The following is a 13,420-nucleotide window of genomic DNA, read 5'->3' on the forward strand; positions in this document are numbered from 1 at the left end:
TCTCTGTATACATATTGTATTAAATGTATAATGCAGCTTGGTGCTGGGAAGGCAGCATGGTTACAAGCGTTGAGTAGAGAGAGCTGGTTGGTGAGGGTGCTCAGAGGAGGACCAGCTTGTGGGTCGCCATGGTCGCCGGCGGGAGCGAGGACCGCCAGGCAGGAGGAGGAGGAGGAGAAGGCGTTGCTTGCTGGTGGCTGTAAGTAGAAAAGAGAGGTAGGTCACCACGAGGTCAGGTCTAATATAGCGGAAGTAGGCGTGGCTTAATAGTTGACCTCCGTCATGTATGGCGGCGCATGGTTGACCTAGACCACGAGGTATGCACTGGGGAATTCGCGGGGTCGGCTACTCGGCGGCAAACAGCGTTTGTAGGGGAGGAATCCACTACAATGTTACTGTTCACTGCCATGCAGGACAGTAGTTCATATACATTGGACGTCATATTCAAATTGAAGACTAATCAGTGTGGGCTAGCAAATTTGGGATAAACAGCAAGAATGTCCTCAAGCACCCCGATTCAATGTAGTAATTACAAAGTTTATGATGCAATAAGCCAGGTGGCCTAACGACAACAACTGCCATGGATCGGTTCTCAAGGAAGCTAGAGATTAGAAAACAAAGTGGGGGAGAGAACCATAAGAGGGAAGTTTAGAAAGCAAAGACTGCCTGTCAAATGCTTTGGAGACGTCGAGTCCCATAACAAATAAATTATTTTAAATGACTTCAAATAATGAATAAAGACTATTATAACGCTGCTGTGTAGAGGTATCTTGCAACTTGGTGGAATTCTGATGCAAGGTCGTCGTTATTATCATATCTAGAGAAGCCTGTGCTTTAGTCGCTGTGCGTCGCTTGAAGAGCTCTAACAGGTTTGTACCGTACTACTCTTGGTAGTTTATAATTTTGTAAAGTGATTATGGTATAGAGTAGATATTTTCTAGTCTGTCTATAGTGATGTTAGTCTGGGGTGTTGGTCAAATTCTGTTACTACCTCTACCGAGGCCTGTACAGTGGAGCCCTAGGCTAACATGATGACTGTATTGATGCCATTCTTATATCCATCTCTGGGACTTGTTATTCTCTGCCTCTAGGATAACGTTACAGCATTATTCTGTTATTATTTTTATATATTTAGGATGATGTTACTATTTTGTTATCTCCATGGCAGCGTGTTTATATAGTAACTTACAAGTGAACCAATTTGATGAAATCTCACATAGAAAGGTTATGTGAAGTGTAAATGTTTAGTTTGAGGTTTGAATCTACAGTATATATTTATTCGAATTCTCAAAGATTCCTAATATAAGTCATATCCCGCTTTAGATTTTATATTTGAAATTTAACTTACGAGTCACTGAGAAATTTAAGAGTATTTTGTTTACGTGTGGGTCTGTGTTTGTGTTTGTCTGAGTGGGTCTGTGTTTATGTATGTGTGTGTGGGTCTGTGTTTGTGTATGTATGTGTGTGTGGGTCTGTGTTTGTGTATGTCTGTGTGGGTCTGTGTTTGTGTATGTGTATGTGTGTGTGGGTCTGTGTTTGTGTATGTCTGTGTGGGTCTGTGTTTGTGTATGTGTGTGTGGGTCTGTGTTTGTGTATGTGTGTGTGGGTCTGTGTTTGTGTTTGTCTCTGTATGTCTGTGTTTGTGTTTGTGTGGGTATGTGTGTATGTCTGTGTGAGTGGTTTGTGTATGTCTGTGTGTAACTGTGTATATCTATGTGTATGTGTGTAACTGTGTATATCTGTGTGTGTAACTGTGTATATCTGTGTGTGTAACTGTGTATATCTGTGTGTGTAACTGTGTATGTCTAATAATAATAATAATAATAATTTACTGTGTATTGAAAGATCACGGCAGCCAAAAGGTTGAAAATATTCAGTTACATAATTGGGGAATGGGTCACTTGATTGATAAATAGTATACAATTAACGTAAGTGATACAATTATGATATATAATAACAAGGTGGGGGAGAAGGTTATACTACAGGGCGTTTTAACATACTGACAGTGCAAAAAAGATAAAATTGGCTGGGAGTGAATAGATTGGTTGATTACGAGTTGTTGATAATTTTTACAATGGTTTGGACTGAGCTGTTCTCATAGCTATATCAGTCTGTGTGTGTGTGTGTGTGTGTGTGTGTGTGTGTGGAAGTTGCCAAGAATGAGTTAGTCTACGCCTTGTTTTTATTGGCGTTTTTTCCAGCGCTTCTTACAGTCACAATGATTAGTTATTAAATTATTAAGGTTACGGATGATGCTTGTTAGATATGTTAAATGTGCCTATTTGTGACTTAGCGTTAGAGTTAAAAATTTCTTATGTTGAACTAGCAATTTATACTTTTTGTGTGTTTGCTCATATTTCACTATTATTATTTTATAAATGTTTGGATTTTTCTATTCAGTTAAATAGTACGTTGGTTTGTAATGCTTTTAACATTACCATACACTTGTTAACCACATTACTTGTTTGGGCTATTTTCAAGTTGTAATTCATTATTTTCAACATGAATTAAGTAAATAAAGTAATATAAAGGGGTTTTTATTTAGAAAGGGTTACCTGGACATTTACTTGCTGGTAATTTGAATACAATAGTAAAAGTAGTTTGGGTAATACATGGTGGGGAAAAATCGCATCCTGTGTTGAGGCAGTGTGATGCATTGACCCAGTGTGATGCAATGAGCCAGTGTGATGCATTGTCCTGGTGTGGTGCAATAAACCAGTGTGATGCATTGACCCAGTGTGATGCAATGAGCCAGTGTGATGCATTGACCCAGTGTGATGCAATGAGCCAGTGTGATGCATTGTCCCAGTGTGGTGCAATGAGCCAGAGTGATGCATTGAGGCAGTGTGATGCATTGACCCAGTGTGATGCAATGAGCCAGTGTGATGCATTGTCCTGGTGTGGTGCAATAAACCAGTGTGATGCATTGACCCAGTGTGATGCAATGAGCCAGTGTGATGCATTGACCCAGTGTGATGCAATGAGCCAGTGTGATGCATTGTCCCAGTGTGGTGCAATGAGCCAGAGTGATGCATTGACCCAGTGTGATGCAATGAGCCAGTGTGATGCATTGACCCAGTGTGATGCAATGAGCCAGTGTGATGCATTGACCCAGTGTGATGCAATGAGCCAGTGTGATGCATTGACCCAGTGTGATGCAATGAGCCAGTGTGATGCATTGACCCAGTGTGATGCAATGAGCCAGTGTGATGCATTGACCCAGTGTGATGCAATGAGCCAGTGTGATGCATTGACCCAGTGTGATGCAATGAGCCAGTGTGATGCATTGACCCAGTGTGATGCAATGAGCCAGTGTGATGCATTGACCCAGTGTGATGCAATGAGCCAGTGTGATGCATTGACCCAGTGTGATGCAATGAGCCAGTGTGATGCATTGACCCAGTGTGATGCAATGAGCCAGTGTGATGCATTGACCCAGTGTGATGCAATGAGCCAGTGTGATGCATTGACCCAGTGTGATGCACTGAGCCAGTGTGATGCATTGTCGGTGTGTGCAATGAGCCAGTGTGATGCATTGTCCCGGTGTGGTGCAATGAGCCCATGTGGTGCATTGACCCGGAGTGTGATTCAATGAGCCAGTGTGATGCATTGTCAGTGTGGTTTGCAATGAGCCAGTGTGATGCATTGTCCCGGTGTGGTGGAATGAGCCAGTGTGGTGCATTGTCCCAGTGTGGTGCAATGAGCCAGAGTGATACAATGAGCCAGTGTGATGCATTGTCGGTGTGTGGTGCAATGAGCCAGTGTGGTGCATTGTCCCAGTGTGGTGCAATGAGCCAGAGTGATGCAATGACCCAGTGTGATGCAATGAGCCAGTGTGGTGCATTGACCCAGTGTGATGCAATGAGCCAGTGTGATGCATTGTCCCAGTGTGGTGCAATGAGCCAGAGTGATGCAATGACCCAGTGTGATGCAATGAGCCAGTGTGATGCATTGTCCCAGTGTGGTGCAATGAGCCAGTGTGATGCAATGACCCAGTGTGATGCAATGAGCCAGTGTGATGCATTGACCCAGTGTGATGCAATGAGCCAGTGTGATGCATTGACTAGCAGAAATTGATGCAATGAGCCAGTGTGATGCATTGTCCCGGTGTGGTGCAATGAGCCAGTGTGATACATTGTCAGTGTGAATTACCCAATGTGACCAGTGTGATGCATTGTCCCGGTGTGGTGCAATGAGCCAGTGTGGTGCATTGTCCCAGTGTGGTGCAATGAGCCAGAGTGATGCAATGACCCAGTGTGATGCAATGAGCCAGTGTGGTGCAATGACCCAGTGTGATGCAATGAGCCAGTGTGGTGCATTGACCCAGTGTGATGCAATGAGCCAGTGTGATGCATTGTCCCAGTGTGATGCAATGAGCCAGAGTGATGCAATGACCCAGTGTGATGCAATGACCAAGTGTGGTGCATTGACCCAGTGTGGTGCATTGACCCAGTGTGATGCAATGAGCCAGTGTGATGCATTGTCCCAGTGTGGTGCAATGAGCCAGAGTGATGCAATGACCCAGTGTGATGCAATGACCAAGTGTGGTGCATTGACCCAGTGTGGTGCAATGAGCCAGTGTGGTGCATTGTCTCAGTGTGATGCAATGAGCCAGTGTGATGCATTGACCCAGTGTGGTGTAATGAGCCAGTATGTTGCATTGAGCCAGTGTGGTTCATCCTCACCTCTCCAAATCAGTTGTAAATAATATATGAAAGTTATTACAAAAAGAAAACCTGTAACTGGAGTTGTGAGGAAGTGTCCAACTGGTCAGCATAAAATTATGAAAAAAAACTATTCCCGTTTAAAATGAATTACCTAAAGATTATACAGTCCCAGTTTATCTCACCTGAATATTAACCAGCCCATTATTATTTGGGGGTTTAAGTTTGGGTAATGTAGGTTAGATTAAGGGTGGTTAATCTGCAGGGAATATAAGGTGGGGTGGTTAATCTTCAGGGAATATAAGGTGGGGTGGTTAATTTTCAGGGAATATAAGGTGGGGTGGTTAATTTTCAGGGAATATAAGGTGGGGTGGTTAATCTTCAGGGAATATAAGGTGGGGTGGTTAATCTTCAGGGAATATAAGGTGGGGTGGTTAATCTTCAGGGAATATAAGGTGGGATGGTTAATCTTCAGGGAATGTAAGGTGGGGTGGTTAATCTTCAGGGAATATAAGGTGGGGTGGTTAATCTTCAGGGAATATAAGGTGGGGTGGTTAATCTTCAGGGAATATAAGGTGGTGTGGTTAATCGTCAGGGAATATAAGGTGGGGTGGTTAATCCTCGTGGAATATAAGGTGGGGTGGTTAATCTTCAGGGAATATAAGTTGGGTGGTTAATCTTCAGGTGACTCGCCCCTGCAATAGTACCCCAATTTTACTGAGGCTCAGATGTGACTGGTACTGTTATCTTGTCCTGGGAAAAAATTAAACTACGACACTCTAATCTATATTAATTTTTTACTTCTTCAGATTGAGCAAGGGGAGACACGGAGAACGTATATGACACGACAAGAAGTGGAATATGAAACAATAAAAAAACAAGAGAGAGAAAAACTCAGGGAATAAAACAAATATGGAGGCATCAACGTGGACTGTGGGTCTGGCAGTGGTGTTACTGTTCATTGTGTATTGCTGGAGGAAGTTTTCGTATTGGTCATCACGTGGTATTCCCTCAATCCCCGTTTTTCGCACCTTTTACATTTATCTCCACATGATCTTCAAGCGTACTAAACCCTTTTGGTACTTCCTAAATGAGGTAAGGCTGTCTAACCTAACCTAACCCAACCTAACGTTCTTTATATACAAGTGTCTGGTGATGAATGTGCGCCTGTATTCCCACCTAATTGATTAAAGGATCCACTGATTATAGGATCAATATATCCACTTGAGTTTGCATATACAGTGATTCATTGACAACGTTTCACAGTTACTCACTGTATACACTCGGTGGAATCATCAGGTTCGTTTTTGTTTTGCTTATCCCTTTTAGAACGATACCACCGTTCACGAAAATACTTTGAGATGCTTTTAAACCTTTATAATTCATATGTATAGCCCATCCAGCTTTTTATCGCTCTAGCTTTAAAGCCTGCATCTCTGTGTGTGTGTGTGTGTGTGTGTGTGTGTGTGTGTGTGTGTGTGTGTGTGTGTGTGTGTGTGTACAGCTATATGTCTTAGAATGTTCCTCTGGGTGCTAGGAGTTTACAATACAGTACATGGTATTGAAACATTGGTGCCTCGGGTATCATATTTAAATTTTCGGTGGTGAAAACTATTGAAAAATATTTTTTCATATTATTGCTAATTTCTCCGTCGTTATCAGTTAGCTCGCTGGTATCTGACTGTATTGGTCCAATCTTGTATCGTGTTTTAGTTTGATACATTTGAAAGAATCCCTTGGGGTTTGACTTTGCCTCCCTTGCTACCTTCAGTTCATTATTCCTCTTTGCTTTTCTTATCTCGGTCTTAACCCTACTGGCCAATACCTTATAATAATCTCGGTGGTAAATTTAATCACGATTTATTCTCCTACCTATAGCCTTCCTTTGTCCAATAATATTCTTTAAATAATTATTTATCCATTAGAATCATTGTTATATGATCCAAGTTTTCTGTATGGTATTTACTGCCTTTGTGCATTAAGTAACTCAATATTTAAATTGTTGTGGAACTTGTCAACCTCAGATCTTGTGATCAGGTCATCCTCAGCCGTTATATTTTGTGAGGTTATCGTTGTCAGGTCTCCAAGTAGAGTGAGGTCGCCCTCTGTGGGTACATTGTGTGAGGTCATATAATTCACACCCAAACGTGATACCTCTTTTCTCAGCTGCCTTTTCAAAATATCAAAGTTTGCCCTTCTGAAATCTGGAACTTTAATGGAATTTTCCTTGCCACTGCCTTAAATTCTAATATGAATCTAATTTCTTTGTGGCCGCTGTTCGCAAGTTCGTTCCCTACCTCGGCAGTACTAATGATGTTTTCTCAGTTTGACAGAACTAAATCGAGTATATTATTACCCCGGGTGGGTTCGGTTATATGTTGGCTTAGGAAACAGTCCTGGATTGTTTCAAGAAAATCCTCTGATTCTGGGTTACCAGTAAGGTCGATCCAATTTATTTGACTAAAGTTAAAGTCGCCTACTATACAGACGTTGCTGTGTCTGGATGCCCTGTGTTATTTCATCCCAAATAAGTCGCTCATTAACTCTATCAAGATTAGGAGGTGATTAGATTTCCCCTACCATCGGTTAATTCTATCAAAATTGATTCTTTATTCAGTTCAGTTTTTATTTCCTAATTTATTTCACATTTCACATTATGCCTGACATAGATTGCTACTCCGCCACCTTTCCTAATCTGCCTATCAGTATGGCATAATTTGCAACCTGCAATTTGGTACTCGACAGGTAACTTACGTGAGTCTAAGTTTATCCATGTTTCGGTGAATGCTATTATATCGATTTTTTTAGGTACATTCCAACGCCCTGATTTCATCCATTTTGTTTCTCATACTCCTACTGTTTGAGTAATAGACATTAACGTTAGTCGTGTTCTGAGTCCTCTCTTTGACGCGTTTGGGTTTTAACTCCCTGCCTAAATTAATTTCGTCATCATTCCTAGCACTATTTCTCTGTAACCTTTCACTTTGTTTATCCTCTGCCACTGCAGTCTCCTCACCTCCGTACCCATATGTTGCCCTAGCAGTTTAAAGATTTCGACATTTTTGGAATTGCCCTCTTGAGATAGCCAGCCAGAGATGGCACCCCAGCCCTAGACAGATGTACCCCATCCTTAGCATAAAGGTCCCTTCTTCCGTAAAAGTTGTCCCAGTTGCCCACGAATGGGACTGATATTGACTTGCAATATCTGTCAAAACTGCCGTTGACACCAACTGCCCTTGACAACCATTCATTGCCACCTTTCTTTCTAGACAGGACACCCCATATGATAGGGATCCCTCCCGTCTACCTAATATGTTCTATAGCTGTCTTGAACGTATCAAGGAGCTCCTCACAAAAACACCGGCTAATATCATTGCCTTCTGCACTGAGGCAGATAATAGGTTTGTTCCCATTACCAGACAAGATATTGTCCATCCTGTCAACTATATCCCCCACCCCAGCTCCTGGCAAGCAAACCCCCATCCTATTTTTATTTTTACCACAAAAAGCTCTATCCAAATACCGTACCAGGTAATCGCCAACAATTAAGGTTTTCTTACTTTCCTTGTTCACCCTGTCCCTGACTATGCTAACGTCCACTTCGTCTATCAAAGGACTAAAAGAGTTTTTACACTTAGCTGCTGTTGTCTTATCCTTGGTGTGTTTTCTTACCACCAGTTTGGTCGTTCCTCTCCTCACAACCTTCCATTCTCCTGAGTTTTCGTCAGACACTGGCTTTCCTTCTCTTGTTTCTTTCTTCATCTTCACTAACACTTCCTTTAATTTCAAGTTTTCTTCCTTGACCCTCTCTAACTCGGTCAGAAGTTCGGCCCTCAGAAGGGCACATCCCTGTTCTGAAGTAGCACTAGCCTTTACCGGTATTAAAATATGGTGAATTTGTGATTCAGATGAGCTTTATTACCCGAGGTTGTTTTTAACCCCTGCTGGTGAGCCTGGGTCCCTCTCACCGCTTCACCCCCAAAGACCAGCCCTGGCCTCACCCATGACACTACACAGCCTCTCACACTTCTCTGTACAATATCAACAATCTGTTAACTCTAATCACACTGTCGTGTAAGAAATGTTCAAGTAAAACAAATTGTTTATTTTGTCCTTACGTTTCTTAGTTCAAATGTTGATATTCTATAACAATGCTATTGGTTAAATCAGTCAGCTGTAATACCCTTAGTAGCTACAGTAGCAAATATTTACATGATTTAAGACAACACTTACCTGCCATCATCCAAGAATTTCAACCCCCAAAACAATTTACAAGTATGAACCGAGATCCTAATGTCTTACTTAAAAGAAAAATACTATTTGTTCATGACGCCACAACTATTTTCATAATGTGCCCCCGTGTTTGATCCTATAACATCTACATGTTATTTAAATACATGTTAATGTTTCTCTTCACCCAGACGTATCACGAGAATGAAGGGAACAACTTCGTAGGCGCCTACGAGGTCTTCAAGCCGTCCCTGATCGTGCGTGACCCTGGGCTAGTCAAGCGCATTATGATTCAGGACTTTGACCACTTCAGCGAACGAAGGACAGTTGGTAAATCCAAGAAAGACGAATGCTTTGGAGAAATGCTTTTTCTCATCAACGGCAGCCACTGGAAAGGCGTCAGGTCTATTATTTCCCCAACTTTCACCTCCGGCAGGATGCGTCAAATGTACCACCTAGTGGAGGAGAAAGCAGATGCTTTAATAGAACGTCTTCAGCGACACTGCGAAGAGAAATCTTTCGTTAAGACAAAGACAATTTACGCCCGTTATGTCATGGATGTTATAGGTACCTGTGCTTTCGGTATCGAGTGCAACTCCATCAACAATGAGGAGGAAGAATTTTGCAAGAAAGCAAGTGAGCTGAACGCCATCAGCGCGCGGGGAACATTACGGGGAATAGCTCTGTTAACGCTACCTAATTCAGTGTTGAATGCAATCGGGATTTCTTTTACCACTCCACCGTTCCTGTTCTTCCAGCGCGTGGTGGAGGAGACAATTAAGAATAGAGAGATGGGAGTGAAGCGGGGAGACTTCCTGGACCTGTTGCTAGAACAGCGGGAGGAGCAGAGCAACTCGAACACCAAGACACCTAAGTACCGTGAGTGTTGTTCAGGTCTTTGTTTAGTATTTGTTTAAATTCAGATTTGGCATCGGTTGGGAGGATGATTTTCTTCTCCCTGAGGGACAAACAGAAGGCGATCAGTTAATTAAGACAGTATCGGCACTGTTTAGTACTCATCTTGGCCTCCGTCTTTGTAAGTTAATCAGTTATAATATGCATTTTCACCAATTAAAATTAAAACTATATAAACGAATCTTCGAAAATCCAGAGCCTTAGTTAGAAGACGCCACCTGGAGCCTCAAGTCACCCCCTGCCTCCTGGTAATGATATAACTCATAATCTGTTTTCATTCGATGTTTATGTAAACATTACAGTTGATAGAACATCTTTGGTTAACACAAGACAGAGGCCACCAAATATGGTCATAGCGTTTATCAGCTGAGATGTACAATAACAATACCCTATTGTTTATATGCATGAATTCCTTATAAACTAAAGAACATACGTGAATTACTCAATAATGCAACACTATTGATAATAATATTAGATTCGATGCATTTAATGAGAAATGTCTTTAAGGTTAGGAATTAATGTAAGAAAAATTAAAAAGGAAAGAATATATTTTGTCTGCACTTGACGGGGTTTTAAAGTGACTAATCACACGAGATTTAACTGTTGTCTAAATTACAATATTTTGTTCCCCTGTAATTTAATCACGCTTAAAAGTTGGTGTTGGCTGTTGATCTCCAAATAGATTCAGCGGGGCCTAACAGTTTACAGTGTATCAATGTAAAGAATAACTTTTTTTCACAGTATTTGTAATTTCTTTCATTTAAAGTTTTTAAGAGGTGCCAAGGAAATACTGTGACACCGCTACTTAACGAATTTTATTGTGTAGATTCTGCTCACGATAGGTTTAGTTCTTTGAATTTATTAGCTGCCAGTCTGAGCTCCCATTAGTATGCATTGACAGATTAATGCCAAGTGTACAACACAAAATGCAGCTGACAAAAAAAACAAAACAAGCATCGTAATAAGCTTTTTGATTAAGTAGCAACTTAAGTAGCATGGGACGTCATTTTCTCATTATTTTATTTATTTCTTTGTTTTATGTGATTGCAAGACTTGAAACCTATTGGGTGTCACTTAAAATACGACTTTTCCTCTGTACTGTTTTACTCTCTTGGGTTAAGATCTCGTACTGTAGGTGTGGACGTTCAGTTTGACAATGATCTTTTATTAACTTGCAATAGTTTGTATGGGGGATCAAGGTACAAGTAAAGCCTTTCTTAACCTAACGCTGCTCAGGTTTCTTTCATTCGTATTATGTTCTCAGAGTAGGATAAGTTAGATTAGACTGGAATACGTTTAAGTTAGTTTAAGTTTGTCTGGGATGAGGTTAGGTTAGGTTAAGTTAAGTTAAGTTAGGTTAGGTTAGGTTAGGTTAGGTTAGGTTAGGTTAGGTTAGGTTAGGTTAGGTTAGGTTAGGTTAGGCTAGGCTAGGTTAGGTTATACTGGGGTTAGATTAGGTTATGTTATATTAGACTGGGGTATAATAACATAAGCTCATGTGTGTTTAGGCCAGACTACGTGAAACTGAGATTAACTTATATTTGACTGTGCTAAAGGTTTCTTGTCATTATATAATTGTATCATATCTCACCAAGAGTAAAATTATCAACGTTTTCGGTTAGGTTAGGTTAGGTTAGGTTAGGTTCGATGCTCTTTCACATTACTGTACAGTACAACTCGACCACTTCCTGCTGAACACTCCCTCTTGGTCTCTCCTTTCCAGCTATAAAAGACTCGACGATCGTCGCTCAGTCCGTCCTGTTCCTTATCGTGGGTCATGAAACTACAGCCGGCACCATGGCCTTCGTCTCCTACTACCTGGCCCGCAACCCACACCTCCAGCACCGACTTCGTCAGGAACTGAGGGACATAGTGGAAGAACACGGCACGCTTACCTACCAGACCATCATGGAGGCGCCATTCTTAGACGCCATTTTCTCAGGTGATGAACAGTTACTTAACTTTTTAGATATTTTTTTATTCTTTCTTTTTTATTTACTAATACTTTTAGAGGTTTGAAATAAAGTAGATGCTCGTGGTTACTCTTCAGCTGCGTTACCAAGAGAAAGCCGAGCACCGTTTGGCTCGCAACACTAAATTTGCTGTGGAATAACGACATTGGATCAACGCTTCCATGGAAGAGTTGTAAAATCATGGGAAATTACTGGCGAACCGAGGCACGGTGCTCTGTGGCCAGTGCCCCTCACGGTGGTTGACTCCCCTGCTGACGGTAGTTGACTCCCCTGCTGATGGTGGTTTATTCCCCTGCTGGCGGTGGTTGACTCCCCTGCTGGCGGTGGTTGACTCCCCTGCTGACGGTGGTTGACTCCCCTGTTGACTGTGGCTGACTCCTGCTGATAGTGGTTGACTTCCCCTGTTGACTGTGGCTAACTCCTGTTGACTGTGGTTGACTCCCCTGCTGGCGGTGGTTGACTCCCCTGCTGACGGTGGTTGACTCCCCTGCTGACGGTGGTTGACTCCCCTGCTGGCGGTGGTTAACCTTTGCTGACGGATTAATTCACCTTAAGTTTAACCCTCCCAGCTATTTCACCGTAAAATTAACCACCCAAATGTTAACCTAACCTAACCTATCATAACCCTCCACCCAAGGTAACATCAGAGTGTTTAATCATCAGGTGAACTAATCTAGGGGCTAATTTTCAGGTGAATGTATGAGAAACTCTTCAGAATGAGATGTCTATTTACGCTGTGATGTACAATTTGTTGATATTTTACATTAATATTTAATTCAAAGTTAAATGGAAACCTAACCTAACCTAACCTGACAAAGATATCTTCAGGTGTGTTAATTGCTCTGCCAGGTAATATATTTTATGGGTTTGTGAATCTTGAGAATTGTATAGGTACAGTACAAGACCAAGAAAGGGTATTATTACTGTAGTAGAAGAAGTAGTAATTCTATTATTATTATTATTATTATTATTATTATTATTATTATTATTATTATTATTATTATTATTATTATTATTATTATTATTATTATTATTATTATTATTATTATTTTTATTATTATGATTATTATTATTATTATTATTATTATTATTATTATTATTATTATTATTTTTATTATTATTATTATTATTATTATTATCATTATTATCATCATTATTATTATTCCCGAACAGAGACTCAGAGACTCAACCCGATAGCAGTAGTAATTGAACGACAATGTTCTCAAGACTACAGGTTAGTCATACATAAACACGCATACTCCCATACACACACACCCATACTGTTATACACATACTCATACAGTCATACACACACTCATATTGTCATACACACACAACCATATAGTCATACACTCACACCCATAATGTCATATACACACCCATACTGTCATACACACACACCCATAGTCATACACCCACCCATAGTCATACACCCACCCATAGTCATACACCCACCCATAGTCATACACCCACCCATAGTCATACACCCACCCATAGTCATACACACACCTATAGTCATACACCCACCCATAGTCATACACCCAACCATAGTCATACACCCACCCATAGTCGTACACCCACCCATAGTCGTACACCCACCCATAGTCATACACCTACCCAGAGTCATACACCCACCCA

The 13,420-nt window shown here is 41.2% G+C and overlaps 1 protein-coding gene across 1 annotated transcript; it reads left to right on the top strand.

Moving 5' to 3' along the window:
* Positions 1–828: 828 nt before the first annotated feature.
* Positions 829–13,211, top strand: LOC121859289 (cytochrome P450 6k1-like; the record flags this gene model as incomplete). The annotated part of the gene is made up of 5 exons (XM_042356075.1): positions 829–869; positions 5,474–5,759; positions 9,086–9,773; positions 11,533–11,751; positions 12,956–13,211. Coding segments are annotated over exons 2-5 (1,346 nt in total), but the record flags the coding sequence as incomplete, so codon positions are not given.
* Positions 13,212–13,420: the final 209 nt, after the last annotated feature.

This window comes from Homarus americanus, unplaced genomic scaffold (genome assembly GCF_018991925.1).
Source record: "Homarus americanus isolate GMGI-L3 unplaced genomic scaffold, GMGI_Hamer_2.0 scaffold15039, whole genome shotgun sequence".
NCBI lineage: Eukaryota > Metazoa > Arthropoda > Malacostraca > Decapoda > Nephropidae > Homarus > Homarus americanus.